Source organism: Eurypyga helias, unplaced genomic scaffold (assembly GCF_000690775.1).
Source record: "Eurypyga helias isolate BGI_N326 unplaced genomic scaffold, ASM69077v1 scaffold1660, whole genome shotgun sequence".
Taxonomy (NCBI): domain Eukaryota; kingdom Metazoa; phylum Chordata; class Aves; order Eurypygiformes; family Eurypygidae; genus Eurypyga; species Eurypyga helias.
This window is the reverse complement of record NW_010227412.1, coordinates 16,923-36,487: the sequence shown is the minus strand read 5'-3', so window position 1 is coordinate 36,487 and position 19,565 is coordinate 16,923. Positions and strand designations below refer to the sequence as shown.

The 19,565-nt window shown below is 44.8% G+C and overlaps 1 protein-coding gene across 1 annotated transcript in view; it reads left to right on the top strand.

The window, feature by feature from the left end:
- The first annotated feature begins 471 nt into the window (after positions 1-471).
- The window catches only part of LOC104512862 (patatin-like phospholipase domain-containing protein 7), a 19,897-nt gene continuing 803 nt past the window's right edge, over positions 472-19,565 (top strand). The window contains exons 1-7 of the mRNA XM_010156023.1: positions 472-778; positions 1,340-1,432; positions 6,491-6,591; positions 7,525-7,671; positions 12,130-12,207; positions 13,053-13,258; positions 18,168-18,299. Of these exons, the coding sequence (XP_010154325.1) occupies positions 472-778; positions 1,340-1,432; positions 6,491-6,591; positions 7,525-7,671; positions 12,130-12,207; positions 13,053-13,258; positions 18,168-18,299 (1,064 nt within the window). The remainder of the gene's footprint in view (positions 779-1,339; positions 1,433-6,490; positions 6,592-7,524; positions 7,672-12,129; positions 12,208-13,052; positions 13,259-18,167; positions 18,300-19,565) is intronic.

Genomic DNA, 19,565 nt, shown 5'->3' with positions numbered 1-19,565 from the left:
TCCTTGCTTTGCACAACTACCTTGGTCTGACCACTGAGCTCTTCAGCTGTGTAAGTTTGGGGGACGTTTTGCTGCTCTTACTATGCAGCTTATCTGCAACTTGGCACGGGCAGGTTTTCCTTTTTTCAGAAGGTTGTAAAGCAAATGTTGCGTGTTAATTTAATAATGGCAGTACTTGAAGTAAGGTACTTGCTATAAGCAGCCTGTAAAATCTAGCCTACGCTGGTGCCTGGGAAACTGGGGGAGGGGGACAAGCTTGAATTTCAGAAGTTTGAAGAAGTGCATCACACCAGATGGGTGCATGTGCATCAATGTGCCTGTACATCAGGATGTTTCGGCAAATCCCGATGTGTTCACGCCACTGAGTCACTGCTGCCTGTGACAGCGCAAAGGCGGATGTGCCCTGGGTGGGGGAGGATCAGGTCAGGGAATACTGCAGCGGAATGGATGCATGTAAACCGGTGGGCCGCGATGGGAGTGCTGAGGGAGCCAGCAGATATCCTTGCCAGGCCACTCACGATGGTCTCTGATCGCTGCGACGCGGAGCAGCTCCCCGGGGGTCGATACAGGCTCCAGTCCTGTTCGGGTGCGCGGCTGTGTCTTACGGTTGCCTTTTCCCCTCGCTGCTTGCAGCAGAGCCAAGCCATCCCGCTCGTCTCTGTGGCAAGTGTCACTTCTGGAGGGAGCTCGGGCAAAGTGGTAAAAAGACAAGTGTCCAACGTAGCAGAGGAAGATCGTGGAGAAAAGACTGAAAAGGCTGGGGAAGCACTGGAAATAGGTAACGCTTCTGGAAATGTGTAGTAGCTGTCCTTTGAGATGTTCTTTAATTGTTGTGCTATTCATCAGGGGATTTTCGCTCTATTAGGGTAGTTAGGGTTTATCTTACATCAGTTCCAGGTTTGAAGTTTTTGGATAATCTTAGCTTTAATAGGCAATTATGACTGTGTTGTTAATGATACCAAGGGGTGGGGGGGGGGCGGGAGAAAGTGGCTCCTAATGTTGATCTCATAGGAGGAGCTGTGAAAATTCTGCACTCCAGGCAGTAGCAGAAGAATTGCTGGGTACACGTAGGCTTTTGCGTTGAAGTGTCAGTGTGAAGCTGAATGTAGGACATCAACAGAGTTGAATTTTGCCTCTGAACTTGGATTTTTCTTTTTTTAATTACATCAGAAGTGGAAAGCAGGTTTAAACAATGTTTAACACTAGTGTTTTAAAACGTTTAACACAGACTTTTAGCTTAAATAGTGGGTAGCAAGAGGTTCTTGATGTCAATGAAATTAATTTTATTAGGGAGTACCGTGTTTTTTACATTCGTGTAACTTGTGTTTCTAACTTTCAGATATGCTGAAGGTTTCTGGCACAGAAAACTCTGAGCATGTTTTCAGGAGAAGCCTTTCTTCACCTCCCTATGCAGGGTCGGCAGAGGCTTCTAGTAAGTAGTGCTTGGCACAGTTGTGGGAAAACTATCTCTGATCATATGGGGGAAGACACGTGCGCTCTGGAGCATTGGGTTAGGTAATCATCCTGTTTAAGTTAGATAATCGTCTTGCAGTAGTGCTGCTTCCTCGCTCATTTGTCAAAAAAATTATTTTCTGAAGTAACAAATGAACTGTTCCCAAGAGAGCATTCCCTTGCTGTCTTTGTGAGCCATGGGGAACATACAGTCATTTGGCTATCAAGAGACCTGCAAATGAAGAGCTTTATTAATTGATATAACTGAGTTATGATGATATGCTATCATCTTTCATGGAAAAGATGACACACGAGTCTTGCTTGGCTGATTGTCTCAACGAGCACATTACATGACTTTGTTGCTTTTGGAGGAATGTTTTTTGAGTGGGTAATGAAGGTGATTTAGCATTGAATGCTCTGATGAGACATTTGTGAGGCTGAGCTGTTGTGGTGCTGCAGTTTTGATTTCAGTGGATTTCAGTCATCCCCACTATAGACATTTTCCTCTGAGCCAGCTGTTCAGGTTAGCTTGATGCTCAGGGTAGAGAAAATGGAAGTTCTTGGGTGAACCGTAAAAGGAAGGAATCTGTCTTTCATGAGCTGAGCATCAAAATAACCATCTATAGGTAGCTGTAATGTTGCTGTTCAAGACGGAGATAGTTAAGGTTCAGGAGCAGGCTCTCCCCATATACGGGAAGATGAGCTGGTGGGGCAGACCACCTGCCTGGCTAAACAGGGAGCTTTGGTGTGAACCGGGCTGGAAAGCTGCCCGGCAGGAAAGGACCTGGGGGTGTTGGTCGACGGTGGCTGAGGATGAGTGGGTGTGTGCCAAAGTGGCCAAGAAGGCCAACAGCATCCTGGCCTGCAGCAGGAACAGTGTGGCCAGCAGGATCAAGGCAGGGGTCATCCCCTGTACTGGGCACTGGTGAGGCTGCACCTTGAATCCTGGCTTCAGTTTTGGGCCCCTCACTTCAAGAAGGGCATATTGATGCTGGAGCGTGCTCAGAGAAGGGAACAGATCTGGGGAAGGGGCTGGAGCACGATTCCTGTGAGGAGCAGCTGGGGGAGCTGGGGGTGTTCAGCCTGGAGAAGAGGAGGCTCAGGGGAGACCTGATCGCTCTCTAGAGCTCCCTGAAAGGAGGGTGCAGAGACGTGGCATTAGTCTTTTCTCCCAAGTGACAGGACGAGGCAACAGCCTCAAGTTGTGCCAGGGAAGGTTTAGATTGGATATTAGGGAAAATTTCTTCCTGGAAAGGGCTGTCAGGCATTGGAAGGGGCTGCCCAGGGAGGTTGTGGAGTCACCATCCCTGGGCGTATTTAAGAGACATGTAGATGTGGTGCTTGGGGACATGGTTTAGTGGTACACTTGGCAATGCTGAGTTGATGGTTGGACTCGATGATCTGAAAGGTCTTTTCCAACCAAAACAGTTCTGTGATTCTCTGAGCACAGCCGTTTCCCCCAGGTGAATAAAGCAGTTCACTGCAGTCTGCCCATGCTGCCCTCTAACACTTAAGGTAGAGTCCGTCTTCTTGGGAGCTTTCACGTGGAAGGATCCCAGTGAATATGTGTGTTTGTCCCTCTTTCTCCTTTTATGTGTAGTAATGGTTATGTCAGGGTACACAGAGCTTAGCAGAGAGGAAAAGATTAATTTTTACTGTCAGGAGGAGTGTATCTAATTGGGTAATTATGATTTGCCTTAGTTAACTGCACTGAGGTTACAGTCGCTGTTTATCTTGCACAGAAGGTATCTTCAGGCTTAACGAAAAGATCAAGATCTTGCTTCAGATTTTACTCCACTACCTCACTGTGTGTGCAGAGGGAATAGTGGTTATGTTTATTATTGATTCAGAGTAAGAGTTGCCTGTTATTAGTCATACAGGTGCTATTATCTCAGCATCCCTTTGATTTGCTTGGCTCATTAGAATTAACAAAAACTGCTAAAAATTACTTTGGGGAAGCCGTTTTTACTGCAGTAGCTCCTGGGGTTGGTGTGTAAATTGTTCTTCTGTTTTTTGTATAGCTATCTAACCTGAAACACGGCAGTTGTGTAGATGAGGAAATATGGTCCTGCCAGCGCAGGCTAGGCTGCTTTGTCAGTATCCTAACCCTTTATGTGGTGTCCACTAGACCAGGTTGCTCCAAGCCTCATCCAGCCTGGCCTTGGACACTTCCAGGGATGGGGCATCCACAGCTTCTCTGGGCAACTTGTCCCAGTGCCTCCCCACCCTCTCTGGGAAGAACTTCTTCCTGATATCCAATCTAAACCTCCCCACTTTCAATTTAAACCCGTTCCCCCTTGTCCTGTCACTACAGACCCTTGTAAAAAGTCCCCCCCAGCTTCCTTGTAGCCCCTTCAGGCACGGGAAGGTGCTATAAGGTCTCCCCGGAGCCTTCCCTTCTCCAGGCTGAACGCCCCAACTCTCTCAGCCTGTCCCCATGGCAGAGGGGCTCCAGCCCTCTGAAACATCATCAGTTTTACTGTTCCTGTAAATAAGTGTTCCCAATTTAGTTTTTTTTTAAGGTGAAATAGCAGTTATCTTTTATTGGTTTGTTTGTTGGAGTTGTTTTATCAACAGTTAAGAGACGCTGCTTTGCCTCCTTCCCAACGGAAGGCGCGACGCCGCAGCGCACAGGCGGGAGCGTGGGGGCACCTGCGTTAGGAGAAGCGGGCCGTTCGGGGGGCGCGTCCGTGGAAGGAACGAGGCAGCTGACATACTGCCAGGGACCAGGGCATATCCATTGTTTTTGCAGCGACTTCCAGACCAGCAGTGTGTGGGATACCGGCGAGCATGTGTTCATCAAACAGGGCTGCATTCCACTCTTGAGTTTCCCACTGCCTTCTGTTCTTTTGACTCAGTGGTTCTGGTTAACGCTTGTTCTGCTCCATCCCTTCTGACTCCCGTTTGAGCAACAAGACAGTTCGGTTAATCACTGCGTGGGAAGCTTAGATCTACGGCTGAGATGAAGACTTCTCCTTTGCATAGAGTCTAGTAGACATAAGCTTTCACTCTTCAAATGCCTCCTCTTTTTCCCCTGTCTGATTTTCTTTTTTTTTTTTTAACACGCAGCGCTCCATAGTGAATGCTTTTCATGCCTACATGCCCGTTATCTGATTATTTAAGTTTAACCCGAGAAGTGTGTGTGTTTAGATTTAAAATGCACTTGGTGTACTGGGGCTCAGTAATTATGCTGACCCTGTCAGCTGGGGGGCAGTATAACTGACAGGTAGTCAGAGCAGCCCATATGGGGTTCCATACTGCTATTTCTACCATCACAGCTTTTCTTGTTTATAACTAATTTAGGGTCTTTAATGTTGCACTGTGTGTGAAATTAAGCTAGTAGCACAAACAGCTTTTTTTTTTGCCTTGCTGTTTGGAAGTTTTGCTAATGACTGTCTTTGGGCCAACTTGTTGGGTTTCTCGTTTGGAGGCTGGTCATTAAAGGATGTTACAACGCCAGTGGCAGATGTGGATTTACTGCATGTACTTGTATCAAATCCATGTATTTGTTCATATTTGTAGCTAAAGAGTATTCTGAGGTGGATCAGAACCCTTGGGACAGTAGGACTCTCTCCGTGTCCTAGCTGGGCTGGAGATAGGAATCAAGTTCCTTCCAAAATAAAATAATTGTATTTTTACTTTTAAACTTACAGACAGTTGGTCATGGGAGGGTAATATTTTCACATGATCATATGTAACAAGGGTGTAAATATAGGGCAGCTCCATGTTTCCAGAAGCTAACTTTTCAAAATCAGGGCAATCCTGGGCAAACTCCAGCATCTGTGCGGAAGATGGGGTATGGGAGAGGAATTCAGAATTAAAGAATTCAGTCCTTTTAGAGTTTGTTAGATAAAAAAATTCAGCAGGCAGGAAAGACAATTGAATTTCTTAAGGGCCCATTCTATTTTTAAGCAGCAATATGTATTTAAAAATCAAAAGCATAAAACCAATGTAGTGACAGAAAGAAAAAGTAAGAAAGTGAGAAAATGTAAAGTTCTCTGAATACAGTATGTTGTTGAGATATATTGGGCATAGAAATATGATAGAAATCATTATATATTTATTTCTTAAAGGAAATTGCAACCTCTGCATGATCCTTAACCTCATCTCTAAGTGGGTATCCGATTCAAGGCAGTTAGGTAGGAAGCGCTTCCCAGTTCTGTTTGCGTTACTGATTCAGTTCCTGGAAGGTGGGTGGGACAGCCAAGGATCTAATGTAATTAAGATCTGTTAAAATTGGGAGGTAAGGCACAGAAGTTGTTAGTGACTTCAAATTCCTGAATTAAATGAGAGCTATAGGGAATTCCTTACGTGTATCTCGGCACATGACGCGTGTGAAAGTTTGGGCAGGTTGTAGAAAAGGTCTAAGAGTATTTTGGGCACCAGGGGGAATGTTTTCCTTGGAGGGACTTCTAACACATTGCTAATCATTCTATTCTCCCTGTGAAAGCTCTTGCTGTATATTGGGTACAACCCTGCCCCAATTCTTTGATTTGGTGGAGAAAAGGTTAATGAGAACCATTTCTGAAGACAGTGAGTAAAATGGGTTTGGAATTGCCTCTTCCCGATAATCTTCAGATCCGAGTAGCTCTGTTTTGTGTGCACCGAAACAATTACTGTACTCTGTGCAGGAGTGGATGGGGGAGTTGTGGGACATGTTGCATACCTGAGCTCAGATAAGAAGATTTAAAGTTCCCATCTTCCAGGTCAGAAGGAACTAGGAAATAAATGAATATGAGGATGCCACTATTTATTTTATCCTCAAAAATTAAAAAAATAAGCAAAAAATTGCTTGACTTCATGTAGGGGGAGTTGTGGGACATGTTGCATACCTGAGCTCAGATAAGAAGATTTAAAGTTCCTGTCTTCCCGGTTAGAAGGAACTAGGAAATGAATAAGAGTATGAGGATGCCACTGTCTATATTATCCTCAAAAATTAAAAAAATAGGCAAAAAATTGCTTGTCTTCATGTACTATCTGCTGTTTCTGAGAAACTGTAATAAAAGTGCTTAAAAAAGGGGGTTTCTGTTGCCTGTAGATAATTCCAGCGGTGCGAAGTCAGACATGGACATGGCGTATGAAAGAGCCAGGGTGCACTTTGGCTCGGAGGAGACTGCCAGCAGTCCTGCTGTGGGCAAGGTAGGTCATCTCCCTTGGAGCCTCCAGCGTGTTTCGTGCCTTGTGCTTCCTTACTCCCTGGGATTCCTTGAGCAATTCAAACGTTTCCTCCCTTCCTTCGGAACGCTGCCTTTGTAACTCTGTGTGACTGGCGCTGTTTGGTGATCGTGGGTTGGGGCGTTGGAGCTTACTGTTGTGCCAGTAGATTCTGGGGACTACTTAGGCTTTTTCATGCAGATCTTGGAACTATGGAGAATCCCTTGGCAAGTAATGGGAAAGCACTGCTGCAACTTCTCGATGTTAGATGTTGCCTTCCTCTGGCTCGTGAGAAGGATTATTTGGAAAGGTGAATTGGTCAGACCATGCTGTATTTGTGAGAACTACTTTGCAGCAAGGATTAAACACTTGTATCACCCTGAGCACTTCCTGTAGGTTTTCAGTCACATTTTATGAATCTGTTTCTTTTTGTGGTCTGCATTTTTACGAATACTGACCTGGAATTCAAGAGCACAAAAATGCTCTCAAATTATAAAACTTCAAACCACAGTCTAAAGAGAAATTGTGGCTGAGTGTGACCTTGACGGATGTTTTATCTTTTCCTCCATCTTTCTGTACAGTGTTGATCAAGTTTAGTTTTATCTTTTCCTCCATCTTTCTGTATGGTGTTGATGAAGTTTAGTTCTCTCAAACTGGCAGCTGCCCAGTTTCTGAGGAGTCTCTTGTTCTTCCCTTTCGCAAGCTGTGATGAGTAACTTTGTTTGACTTGAGTGTCAGGCTTTGCAGAAAAATACAAGGATAATGAAGTTAGCAAGCTGTTGCTTTTTTGGAAACGTAGCTTTTTGTTTTTCAGGCCACCAGTTGTGGTGGATAGAGAACACAGATGATACGGCAAGTTTTTTGCTGGGTAGGTGTCAGTTAGAACATCTAAACTTGTTGTCTGTCTCTTCTTTGCAGTCGATACTGAAGAAGACTGTGACCGTGACAGAAACACCTTCAGCAGTTTTCCATTATAGTGCTGTGCAAGATTCCTGTAATAGCAAGCATATTGATGCCATCGTCGAAGCAGCGAAGAAAGACCTTTCAACCTTGATGAAACTTGATGTAAGTTATTGCAGGAAGAAACGGCTTTGCTTTTGCTTTTCATCTCATTCTGCCAGGCGCTAAAGAGTAAATTGGCTCCCTAGCACACTGTAGGCTAGCTGAATGTTTTATTCTCTAGTCTCTTGAAGTTATTAGCAAGACTGAAATAAATCTGAATTATTCTGCCTTTCGAAAAGACCATGCTGAAACGTACTCTATTAGTCTTTTCTCACTCTGCACAGATTTATCTGTGTGAGAAGTGAACGTGCAGTTTCTGCTGCCTTGTAATTTCATGCTCTCGTGTACCGTGTGAAGGCGTTCAGGTGATTGCTGATTCTGTTGGTCCCACTGGCATAGTGTCTGAGTGCCTCGTTTGACTTTCGGAACCGAATCTCTGTCTGGCCATTGGCTACGAGCACATTTCACGGCTGGGTGACTGTGCCGTGCCCCTTCCAACGCTCGTGCCCTTGCGGTTGTCATTACTGAGCTCAGCCTTTGCTTCTCACCTGCGTGTTCTAGGAAGGAATGAAAATGCCAGCTGCATTTCATTAGAGGTGTAGCTGTTCATGCAGATAATCAGACAGTTAGGGAAAATTGTACATCTGTCTAAATCAGCCACAGATATCCTGGCTTTATTACAGCGTGTATTTCGATAACTTCACCCTGATGCTGCCAGAGGCCTGGGCCCAGCTGCTGCGACCACCGTCTCTGTCTTAAGAGCTCTCACCAAGCGACACTTGCTAGAACTTAAGATTTTACTTCTTGAGTTTAACATTCCCTGCTGACTTCCAAATTATTCCCTTTGCAGCTTCAGAATCTCGGTCGTGATCTGTCAGCTAGCAGGAGCGAGGCTTGAGACGCACGCCCTGCGCTGTCACTGATTTGACTAAGGGTGCAGTTCTGGCTGTTAGTCTGCAGGAGACTTCACTGTCTCGTTACGTTCACTTTCATTTTTTTCAGGCATTTGTATCCTCATAAAAGGCTACAGACTATTGTTGAAGAAACTGTTGTTACAGATGGAGTGAAATAGGACTAGGTACTCTCATCTGCTCTGTTCAACCTTCTGTCCTGGGTAGGCCTGGCCTCAGACACCACTTGTATCCAATGTGCCGCTGATGTCTTCCTCTTCAGACCTGACGGATCACAAGCAAAAATTGGAAGATCACTCAAGCTACCAGTTATGGCACTTTTATTAACCTAGAATAAATATCTCTGTAATTAACAAGTAAATAGGTTAGAGTTGAAGTTAATCAGAACAGTATTCTGACAAGGCAGCATCTAACAGGCAGTGTTTTTCACAGGAAGATCTAAGTCATAATGAGCGAAGGCAGGCTTGTCGAACTTTGGTTTTTCAGCAACTCAGTTTTCACAAGTGAATAAGAAGCTGATGTTATTCATGTAGCCAAACGCTAGAAATCTCATTCAGCAGTCCATGTTAATTTTTTCTGTGCAGGATAGCACAAATTGATTTTTCTACAGGCAATGGAAGAAAAGTCTTACTGTGTTTAAAATGTGTTCAATACTGCATACACCTTACAGAGTAGGTTTTCTTCCTTCAAAAACGTTCAATACTGCATACACCTTACAGAAACCTACAGAGTAGGTTTTCTTCCTTGCTCTTCTCTTCAAAAATTAGCTCAGATGTATTGTTTCTTAGCTGGCTGGAGGCATTTGAAGATGTCATCTTTCAGAGCAGCCAATCAGTGTGTACAGAATCAAAATGTTTCAATGACAGATGGTGGTGGTTTGGTTGTTTGGTAGGGTTTTTTATTCATGAGACTGTAAGAGCAAGAGGAGGGAGGATTTACTGTAGGGGAGAGGCAGTGTTATTCTACAGGACTTGTAGGTATCTGACTTCAGAATTAAGATTTTCTTTTTTCCCTAAGTAACTTGAATTCCTGAGGTCTCTGTCATGAATGGCTTTCAATCTCATACAACCTTTACATGTTCTCATCTCTTTCTGCAGTTGTGGTGAGAGTTAAACCACCTTTGTAGGCCATATCTTCAGTGTGACTTAACAAGGGAATTGAGTCACTTCCTTTGACAAAAAGATTATTTGTCTGTCCCAGTTAATTACCGCTATTGCTTGTAAGTGGATTGCGCTTTCACTTCTGCATCACAAACCTCTGCTAATTTAATATCTATTATAGTAATACAAAGAAATAAACGTTTGCTGTGAAATGGATTTTGTTGTGCTAGTGACTTTTTTTTCCTAAAAGCTAATGGCTGGAGGGGTTCAGGGCAGAGTTTTTAGCTTAAACCCTGTAACTGTGTTCTCGTTTTGGCTGGGACAGAGTTTATGTTCTTCCTGTGCTGACTTTGGGTTTGCTGGTCTTGCCCATTCAAAGGGAAGGTCCTAGACAGGATCTTGTCTGTCATACTGTTTGTCAACTCCTTGGTTGCTTAATCAGGGCAGTAATAGGACAGTAAAGTAGGATTTCAGGGGCTGCTTGGAGGTCATTTAGCTTCTTTTCATGTCCAAGGCAGAATCAAATACTGCTAAGTCAGTTCTGGCAGGTTTCTGTCTAAGCTGTTCTTAAAGATCTCCAATGATGAGGACTTCACAGCTTTGTGTGTGATCTATTCCAATACTTCAGTAGTCTTAGACATGAAGAAGGTCTTTGCAACAAGTTCTGCTAGAGCTGATGCAGCCAAAAAACGCCAGTGGTAAGTAGAGCTCATTAGGGAGCTGGTATTCCCTCGCTGTGAGATGCTTCCATAGCTAAAACTTTGTCTTTCATGGTTGGATAATATTACCTATAATGTGCATAAATATAGAAAAACATCATAGAAATTAGTTGAGTTGATATTGCTGAACTGAAATATTTTGACAGGTGCTTGTCAGGTTCTTTGCATTGGATATGTTCCCACCAGACAGATTGCTTCCAATAAAACTATTTTTTGATGAAAATCTGTCCTTTTTATCAGCTGTAGGTGTAGAGAATATTTCTGATTATTTCATTTGCTCTATTTTCTTTTTTTCCCAACCAAAAATGGAAAGAGAAAAACCTGGCGTAACAATTACAACAGTAAACTGTTTATATCTCTGCTGGGTTCTCCTGCTGCAGTAACATTAATGACCGTGGGTGCGTGTGGCTACGTCGTGGCTCTCGTGCTGTCAGCAGTGCTGCACGCTGCGCTGTCCGGCTTTGCCTTGCAGAGGTTAAGCTGTGAGGCGCCAGGACTGCGCTGACGCTCTGTGGCGCAACAGCAGAATCCCAAAATTGAGTCTGTGTTTTTGGCCCCGCCCATTCTGACAGTGATGAGAAGGCGTCGGGCTTGTTCAGATCTGCTGGTTCGGGTGAAAGTTTTGCTGACACGAGGGTGCCTGAAGCATTAGGGTTTGCTGACTGCACGTGGGCCACCGAATTGTATGGGCAGTTCTTTGACATGATCTTACAGCACCTTCCAGTGCCTGGGGGGGCTATAAGGAACCAGGGGGGGACTTTTTACAAGGGCCTGTAGTGACAGGACAAGGGGTAACGGGTTTAAATTGAAAGTGGGGAGGTTTAGATTAGATATCAGGAAGAAATTCTTCCTGGAGAGGGTGGGGAGGCACTGGGACAGGTTGCCCAGAGAAGCTGTGGATGCCCCATCCCTGGGAGTGTCCAAGGCCAGGCTGGATGAGGCTTGGAGCAACCTGGTCTAGTGGAAGGGGTCCCTGCCCATGGCAGGGGGGGTGGAACTGGGGGATCTTTAAGGTCCCTTCCCTCCCAAACCATTCTGTGATTCTGTGATGAAAGAAAAATCTCTCCATGCCTGGTCATGTCTGCCTTGTGTCCGCAGGATCGTGGTGGTGACTGGCTTTGGAGCTGGGAAGGAATTGGTTGGTGCACTTAACTCAGTCAGCCCCTTGCCACTGCAAGGGTTTGAGGTTGAGTCCAAACCGAAGGCAGGCTTTTGGATAGACCCTCGCTCCCATGTGCTCTTCAGCTGGAAAATTCCCACTCTCCTGTGCGATCCATGTGTGCATGCACACCGGAATTGATGGCTTTAGAGAAGCTTTTGTTCTACAGTGTGTATAATCTGCTACGAGTGCACAGCACGGCTGCGCTGTGTCACCAGGGAAGGGCTGTGATGAAGTGTTAGTGTCCAGTCCCTCCATTATGCAAAGTCTTTTCTGGTTTCACCTTCCTTTGAAAATACCTTCATATTTCATGACTTTCACGCCAGCTGATAGAGATCTCTCTTTGTTACAGACCCTGGGAAGAGCATGGGGGCAAAATTGGCAAATACAAAATTCTTAAGAATCTAAGTGTGACCAACTGAAACAAATGAAACCTTGTTTCTTCTGGAAGAAATGTTTGTTGAGTAGAGAAATACAAAAATCACGCACCATAGTTTAAAGATTCAAGTAATTATTACATTGTCTTTAATAATTATTATTCTTATGTGCTTTATTCCACTTCTTCCTCACATTCTCGGATCTTTACATGTGCACCAACAAATAAATCGTCCCCTTGCCCCTGTGTTCTCCAGGATCCTGCGTTGTTGAATGGCAAAGTGACGCTACATCAGGTTACTGCTGGGACTGTGCTGTCGAGGCAGGGAGATCAGGTGAGTGAGTGTCATCTGAGAGCAGAGGGAACATCTGGCTCAGTCTCTTGCCCCCAGCCATAAGGTATTTAGACACACTGATGATAAATAGAAAATCCTCCCCAGCCCCTCCCAAACCTTCTCTTCTGGAGGTGGAACAATCCCAGCTCTCAGCCTTTCTGCATGCACAGGGCAGCAGTGTACCCACAGCCAGAGTGGAAATCTGGTACCCGTCTGTTTTCAGCTCTTACTGCTGTCATGGGGAGCTATGGAACATCCTCCTTCCATCCTTCCCAAGGAGCTGTGGAAGCTGGGCAGCCCATTCTCCTGCCCTGCACTGCCATCTTTGGTGACCTCACTCGGTTTCAGTAAGGTACACTTCCCCCCCATACAGCAGACATCCAGTGTTACTCGTTTATGGCAAAGTGTGCGTAGGATATAAGGAGATTCATTTGTTATGACACTCTGTAAATAGACAAGCTTATGCAGAGCAGCTGAGGGGCAGCTCCAGTTGTGGTGCGACCGTGTTCTGCCCTGATGACCTGCAGCGTTCCTCCTCGTGCTGCTGTGGTTACCCCTTATCCCCATGCTCAGTTCTGCTGGTACTTCATGAGATCTTACAGATGCAGCCTTCATTTTTCATAACCACACAAAGAGAAACATCTTTCAGTATTGTGGCTGCATAGTTTTAAATATTCATAACCTGCTTTTAATAATTCACTATTGAGACTTATTCTATCACCTAATTGTTCAAAAACTGTAGGGAGCTTTCTGGAAAACGGATGGGTCATGGTAGTACTGTCACTGTGATAATTGCTTTTAAAGTCTTTGGGGGTTTTATTGAGCTCTTTTTCCATTTTCTCCAGGATGTTAATGTTTGCTTTGTGGTCTCGGGGATGCTTCATGTGTACCAACGGAAGATAGACTCGGAGGAGGACACCTGTCTGTTCATTACCCATCCAGGAGAACTCGTAGGCCAGCTCGCTGTCCTGACTGGGGAGCCCCTGATTTTCACCATCAAGGCCAATCGAGACTGCAGCTTCCTCTCTATTTCCAAGTCCCACTTCTATGAGTGAGTTCTGCCATGGCATCGTACGTTAAAAAAAAAAAAAATCATCAACTTAAAATTTTTTATGACCCTTTTGAACAAAATGTGAGTGGTGGATGATGTGTGGTGTAGTGCATCCTGTAGCAAACCAGGTAGCTTACGTGAGGGTTCTAAGTGCCCAGATAAGCTCTGACCCATCTATCAGGTGATTATTTCTAGCAAGAGGTAACGCAGGGAGCGTGGTCATGTGAAATGGTGGTATCTTCTTTGTTCCCAGTTTATAGAGCACTTAACCCAGTGGGGTGGGATTTATGTCCCAAGACTCATATATTTCACAATCCAAATAAGAAAGTCTGGCCAGAGCTTGTGCTTTGCTGGGGTAAGTGCTGCTTTGCCAGGCCCTTTCTCTTAGATTAGTTATTCTTTTTTGCTGGAGAGCCACCCCAGTTGTGTTTCTAAACACATCCAGGCTGTTGGATGTGTTGTAATGATTGGTCTTGGTGTGTCTGTAGGTTTTCAATGCACAGGAATAGAACAGGTCTAAGAATAATGTCCCTGTGCAAGACAGGTTCCTTTCTGGACCTTGGAACTAGTTACATGACTTGTGACTTAATGCTTACAGGGTGTTATAGGTATTTCTTAATTACAGAACACACACCCAAAGCTGGTATGATGAGAGTGGTTAGCCTCGGTGTCCAGTATTAATGATTAATGCCCTTGATTTATTCCATGATCCTGCTGTTAAGACTTACTGTTAGCTCACAGGCACAATTTGTGTCAAATACCTCTTTCCTTTTCCAAACACCTTTGTCAGCTTCTGCTTGAATATGCCATCCATCCTGCGTTATGTGTAAGACTTTATGAGGTTGTGTTTTCTAGGCCACTATTATGCTGTATCCTTCTGCGTACTAATGACTTTTTCTAAATAATCTCACTGTTTGTATTCCTAATCAGCTCCTCCACAGAATCTTGCTCTGTGTTTTTCCGCCTCAGGCGGAAGGCTGAATGCTGGCACACGGCACATGCTGTTCTCGGCAGCGTGCTTGGTTGATCAGCTGTGTTTTTCCAAGGCTGCACAGTGGATGTCAACTCTCTGTCCTAATTTCTGATAGATACTACCAGTTTGAGCCATTTTATGCAATATTGGATCTGTTTCTTCTAAACTGTGGCTTTTTCCTTCCTCCTTCTTCTACTGTTGTTTTCCTACTTGTTTCTGGCTTCAAATTTCAGTATGTCATCTCAGCCAACCAGATTCCACCTTTTCCTCCTCTGTTTTTTTTGGTTTGATATTCAGTCTTGGATTAACTCTCCCATTTAGCTTGAGCTCGTTTTCCTGAGTTTTCTCTCTCAAGAATCATGTTCTCTTGTTTATTCCAACCTTCCTTTTTGCTTCCATTAACCCCTTACCAGTCAGTGGTCTCAAACCCATCAGTGTATCATCTCTTCATCACTTTGGGAATCTTTTCAGATTTCTTTTTTCTTTTTCTCCTTTAAAAAGTCCATTGGCAGTTCTCTGCATTTCATGAGCTCTGTCATCTTTCAGCCTTCGATCTTCACAATTTCTCCTGAAACCCAAGCTTTTTATAGCACTTCTAACTCCTGTTCCCATATTTAAAAGTGTCATTGTAGAAGGTCTTTGGAAAGCATGAGGTTTCTTCATCCATAAGTTTGTCCATTTTTGCTTCAAACTCTGAGAAAGAAAAAAAATTGATAGAATTAAGTTTATTTTCCACTTTTTGTGCCAAATTCTGTGTGCATAGTTGTACAGCGTTAGGCTTTCTCCTTCACTCTGTACCTCACAGGATTGATTTTTGCTTTAATTCTTTTGTTTTGCTTATCTTACTGACCAGAATAAATTTGACAAGAACCTCTGTTATTCTCCAAAATTCCTTTCTTCCTTTCTTGTCCAGTATATGACTGACTCTGAGCTGCCCTGAACATATGTGGGTTTTTTCTTACTTACTAATGGGAGGGTAAGCAGAGACAACATGGTCAATAGTTGCCGTTAGGCAAAGAGCACAGTAGTGGAAGTAGCCCAAGGTTTAGAATTGCACGTTGGATGTCGGACAACAGATCTTCCTTTTCACTGACACCTGGGGGCAGGAGCCCGTTACGGCGCTCCGTAACTAACGAACCATCTGTAAATGTAGAGTGTAAGTATAGGGGTGACACGGCTAATTATACAGTATATTCCCTAGGTGCTTTGCTGTTTGCCCAAGTGATGTACTAAGTGTGCAGTGCCTACGCTGCAACTGCTGGTGTCTCCTGGGGGACGGTGTAATCAAGTTGTCACCAGGCTCTTGAGGAGTGTGTTCGGGTTCTGCAGTGCTGGGGACTCTGTCCCATTTTCTGCCTCAGTACATTACACAGTTTGGAGCCTTAATCGCGTGAGCTTGCCAGATTAGCAGGATTGCTTTAATTCTTTGTTTGGTGTTGCTAGCCAAGCTGAATATCAAACTGCATCCACATCCACAATATCCACATGAGTCCTAGGCTTTCACAGACACCAGTTTTTGCCCTTTCATTGCTGTATTTGGTGGGCTGTCTAATGGAATCTGGAGGATCCCTTCAAAAAGAGGCTTCTGTAGTACAGGGCTTTGGTTTTTAATTTTCCCAGTTTCAGGCATGTGCAAAGCAGAAAAGCAAAGATGAAAATGTCAGGGTGAAAGGCAGGGAACCTGGCTGATAATGTGAAAAAACCCTCCCTTTCTCTTCTTGCACATAAGGGTTGGCTTTTCCTTCCGTGCTAATGCTCCTGCAGAAGCTGTATAGCCCTCAGTGAGGTAACAGAGCTCCAGATGGAGGTAAAAGCAGCCTGTTAGGAGTTTACATTTTGAATACATTAAGTATTAAGATACATATCGTGAGGGAGGAACAGGAGTAAATGGCTTTTACTGATCGCAGCAGACAGCCTGTGTGGGAGGAGACTTTGAGGGCTAAATAAGCAAGTAGAGTCAAAACAATGAGCTAAACTGTTCAGGAGTTTTGAGTGAGTTTGTTTAACTTTTAACTCAGCTGAGAAGGGGAATAGGGATGGCTGTTTTGCATCCACTGAGGGATTAGTATTGCCTCTCTGTTAGTGCTTATTCTGGGGGTGCCTCTTCCAGCTCCCTGACCTTTGCTCCAAGTTAGGTTAGTGTGGCAAATTTTCCATGAGATAACGTGTTGTTTTCACGTGCAGTAACAGCTGATCAAACCCACGGTGGTTTGTGGGCATCTTGGGTCAGAGATGGGGGGGCGTAGGAAACTCAGGGTAAGAGAAGAGGGGCAGGAGAGGAAAGCTGTCCTGCTTTTCTACAATCCTGTCTTGAGTGCTGGAATTTACAGTGCAAAGTGTAAGGGTTGGTGCTCAGTTTAATTTACGTAGTAGCACATACGAGTGCAGGGGCACAAGTGTGATGAGCTCAATATGGAATAGGGATATACGCCTATGGATCTCTTCCGTTTCAAATTCAGGGATTTTGGATGAAGAAATTATAAGCTTTATTATTGCAAAAAGAAGAAACTTGAGGCATTGGGTAAGGCGAGTGGAATAGTCGTGCGTGGTAAACACAGAAGCTTCCTGCAGGGTCCTGGGTGCTGCACCTGAGCCGGAGTCACTGCTAGGATGCATGAATGAGAGAGCTGGCGGTTTAGAAACTTCAGGGCAGTTTCTGTTCTTCATCCGGACAGTGAAGAGCTCCTGGTGAGGTTGATTTTGATACTGTATTCTAAGATTATGGATCTCTGCTCAGGGTTTTCTCTGACTTCTGCCAAGTTAGTCGTCCACAAGGAATCATGTTTCAGTTTGGGGAGTGTGACTGACAGTGCTCCTTCCGTGCCCTTCTTTCCTCCTTTCCACTGTTTTAGGGTGTGAGGTTGGATATGGAGCTCACGTGATGTGTGCTTAGCAGGAGTTCCCATGTTTGCAGGGTCTCCCAAGTAGATTGTCTTTTGGCAGTCTGCCATCCTCTTTGTAAAGGGAACACTGGTGCAGAAAACACACTAAGCATTTATTGTCCCCTCTCTCTCTGCCCGTGTGGGGCTTTGAGGTAGCCCCTGTGTCCCTACCTGCGTGCACTTCACGTCTGCAGACACTTACCTGCTTCTTTCTGAATTGTGTGGCCTCTTGGGAAGTCACTTTTTTAGCAGTGTGTCATCAGTTGCTCTTGATGCTGCTCAGGAACGGAGAAGATAAGATGTCCTAACGGGAACATGCACAGTGCGTGATCAGCTCGCTCCTGTGGAGGAGTGCTTACTCACAAAGTGACAGGATGCAGCGATCTTTAGTTTAAAAAGAATGAGAAATAAGACATTCATGAGCACTTATCAGGTGTCTGAGAGCGATTTCCCTTGGGCCTCACAGTCAGTGTCAAGTTTGCAGTTATCCCTGCAGAACATTCTCAAGGTTTTTCAGATTGACAAAACTATTTAATGGCATGGTGTCTTTATTACTAGAGACTTTTAAGCATCACTCAAAAGATTCAGTGTGAAGATCAGAAGCTTTATTAGAAGATGTTTCAGTTCTCTGTGGCCTTTGCAGCAGGGAAAAGGGAACATTTGAAATGTAGAGCAGGTCTCTTATTTTTAAGAGCATCAGACTGAGAGGTGCAGAATGGCAGGAAGAGGTGATCTGGGCAGTATGATCGTGTCCTTGAGTCGTAAGAGACCTGGGTGGTGGGGAGGCTGGGAGGGTGGCTCATAAACGAAAGCTAGCATGGCTCCCACCCATCCCCCTCCTCACTTACAGAAGGGAATTGGGCCAAGCAGCAGGACTAGTGCATGTCCTGCTAGCGTGGTCTGACGGCTGCTAGGGCAGTGTCAGCTTCGAGGGGTGTTTAATTTGGGCTAGTTTGGAAGGCTGCAGCCCCAGCTGCACCGGGAGGTTGTGCCTGTGTGTACCTACCCCTGTTTTGGGGAAGTACTTGAATAACACCTCTTTGTTTTCTTCTAGGATAATGCGGGAGCAGCCAAGCGTCGTTCTGGGTGTGGCCCACACTGTCGTGAAGAGAATGTCCCCCTTCGTTAGGCAAATTGACTTTGCCCTGGATTGGATGGAGGTTGAGGCTGGACGAGCTGTTTACAGGTGAGATGTGGACAAAATTGTATGTTGTCTGTTAAATATTTTAAATTTCATAGTTAAGGAGCTGTGCTCCCTTGGTGATACCTAGAATAAGAAACTCATTGGACTTAATTATCACCCATCTTCTGTTTATCTGTTTGCCTATTTTGAGATGACTTTCTTTCTGCAGTACCCATCAACATTGCCTCAGTGTCTTGTCTTCAGGTGTTATTAAAATTCTTTTGTGCTATTCCTCATCTTTACGTTGTCTTGGGAAGCTCTTAAAGTGATGTAACTGATTAAGACATAGACAGTTGTATGCTGTGGTGGTAGTTTCTGCATCCCAAGTTATCCTTGGGAAAACTTAGTTTTGTAGAGTTGTGAACTAGGATACAGCTGAGCCATTACGTGGTTGCTGCAGTGGTGGCAGAGTAACGGTCTAGTTTATTACGTGTTCTATGTAATTGTAATTGTAATTTTTATAACTGTACCTGCAGCACTAATGCTAATGGAAGTTTGATTACTTTGTGCATCAAAGCAGTCATAACTGACAATATCTCTTTAAAATACTTTGGAATTCCTTGCATTAGTTTTAACTCCACTACCAGAGGTGTGGCCCTTATCCATGTACTAGGCTGTGCTGGAAATGTTCATGCCAGACAGCACTCGTAGTCATGCAAACTTGACACAGCAAAACCTTCCTGGTAGACTAAGATGTGTGCAGCAAAAGGACTCCAAAACCCTGAGCTCCTCAGGGTTTTTTTCTCTTTGACCTGCAGTTTCTCTGTGTATCCATAGTGACCTTGCAGAGACAACCAGCTCCTGCCGTAACCAGTAACGAGCTGGTGGTTTCCCCTGGTGACCACTTCCATTCTGGTCATCTACTTCCAGACCTAACTGTAACCAGTTACGTGCAACACCTGTACATTTAAACACTAAACATGTTTCCAAGTCACCTGTGCTGGGTTCAGCCAGGAAAGGGTTAAATCTCTTTACCGTGGCTGCTAGGAAGCTGTTCCTGGATGCAGAGCAGCACTGATCAGGTCTCAGCTGGTGCTGGGCAATGCCTGCACTGAATTCAAGGTCTTTCTCCGCTTCTGACCCTGCAGCTGCGTTCCCAGCTCTCGCTGTCTCACTACAGGCAGTGCAGGGGACACACAGTTCAGGCAGCTGACCCCAACTGACCAAGGGAGTATTTCATCCCACAGTACGTCATGCTGGGGGCAGAGGTGAGGAGGGGGTCTGGGAGCCATTACTCTCTCCCTTACTCTCTCTCGTTCACTCCTGTAC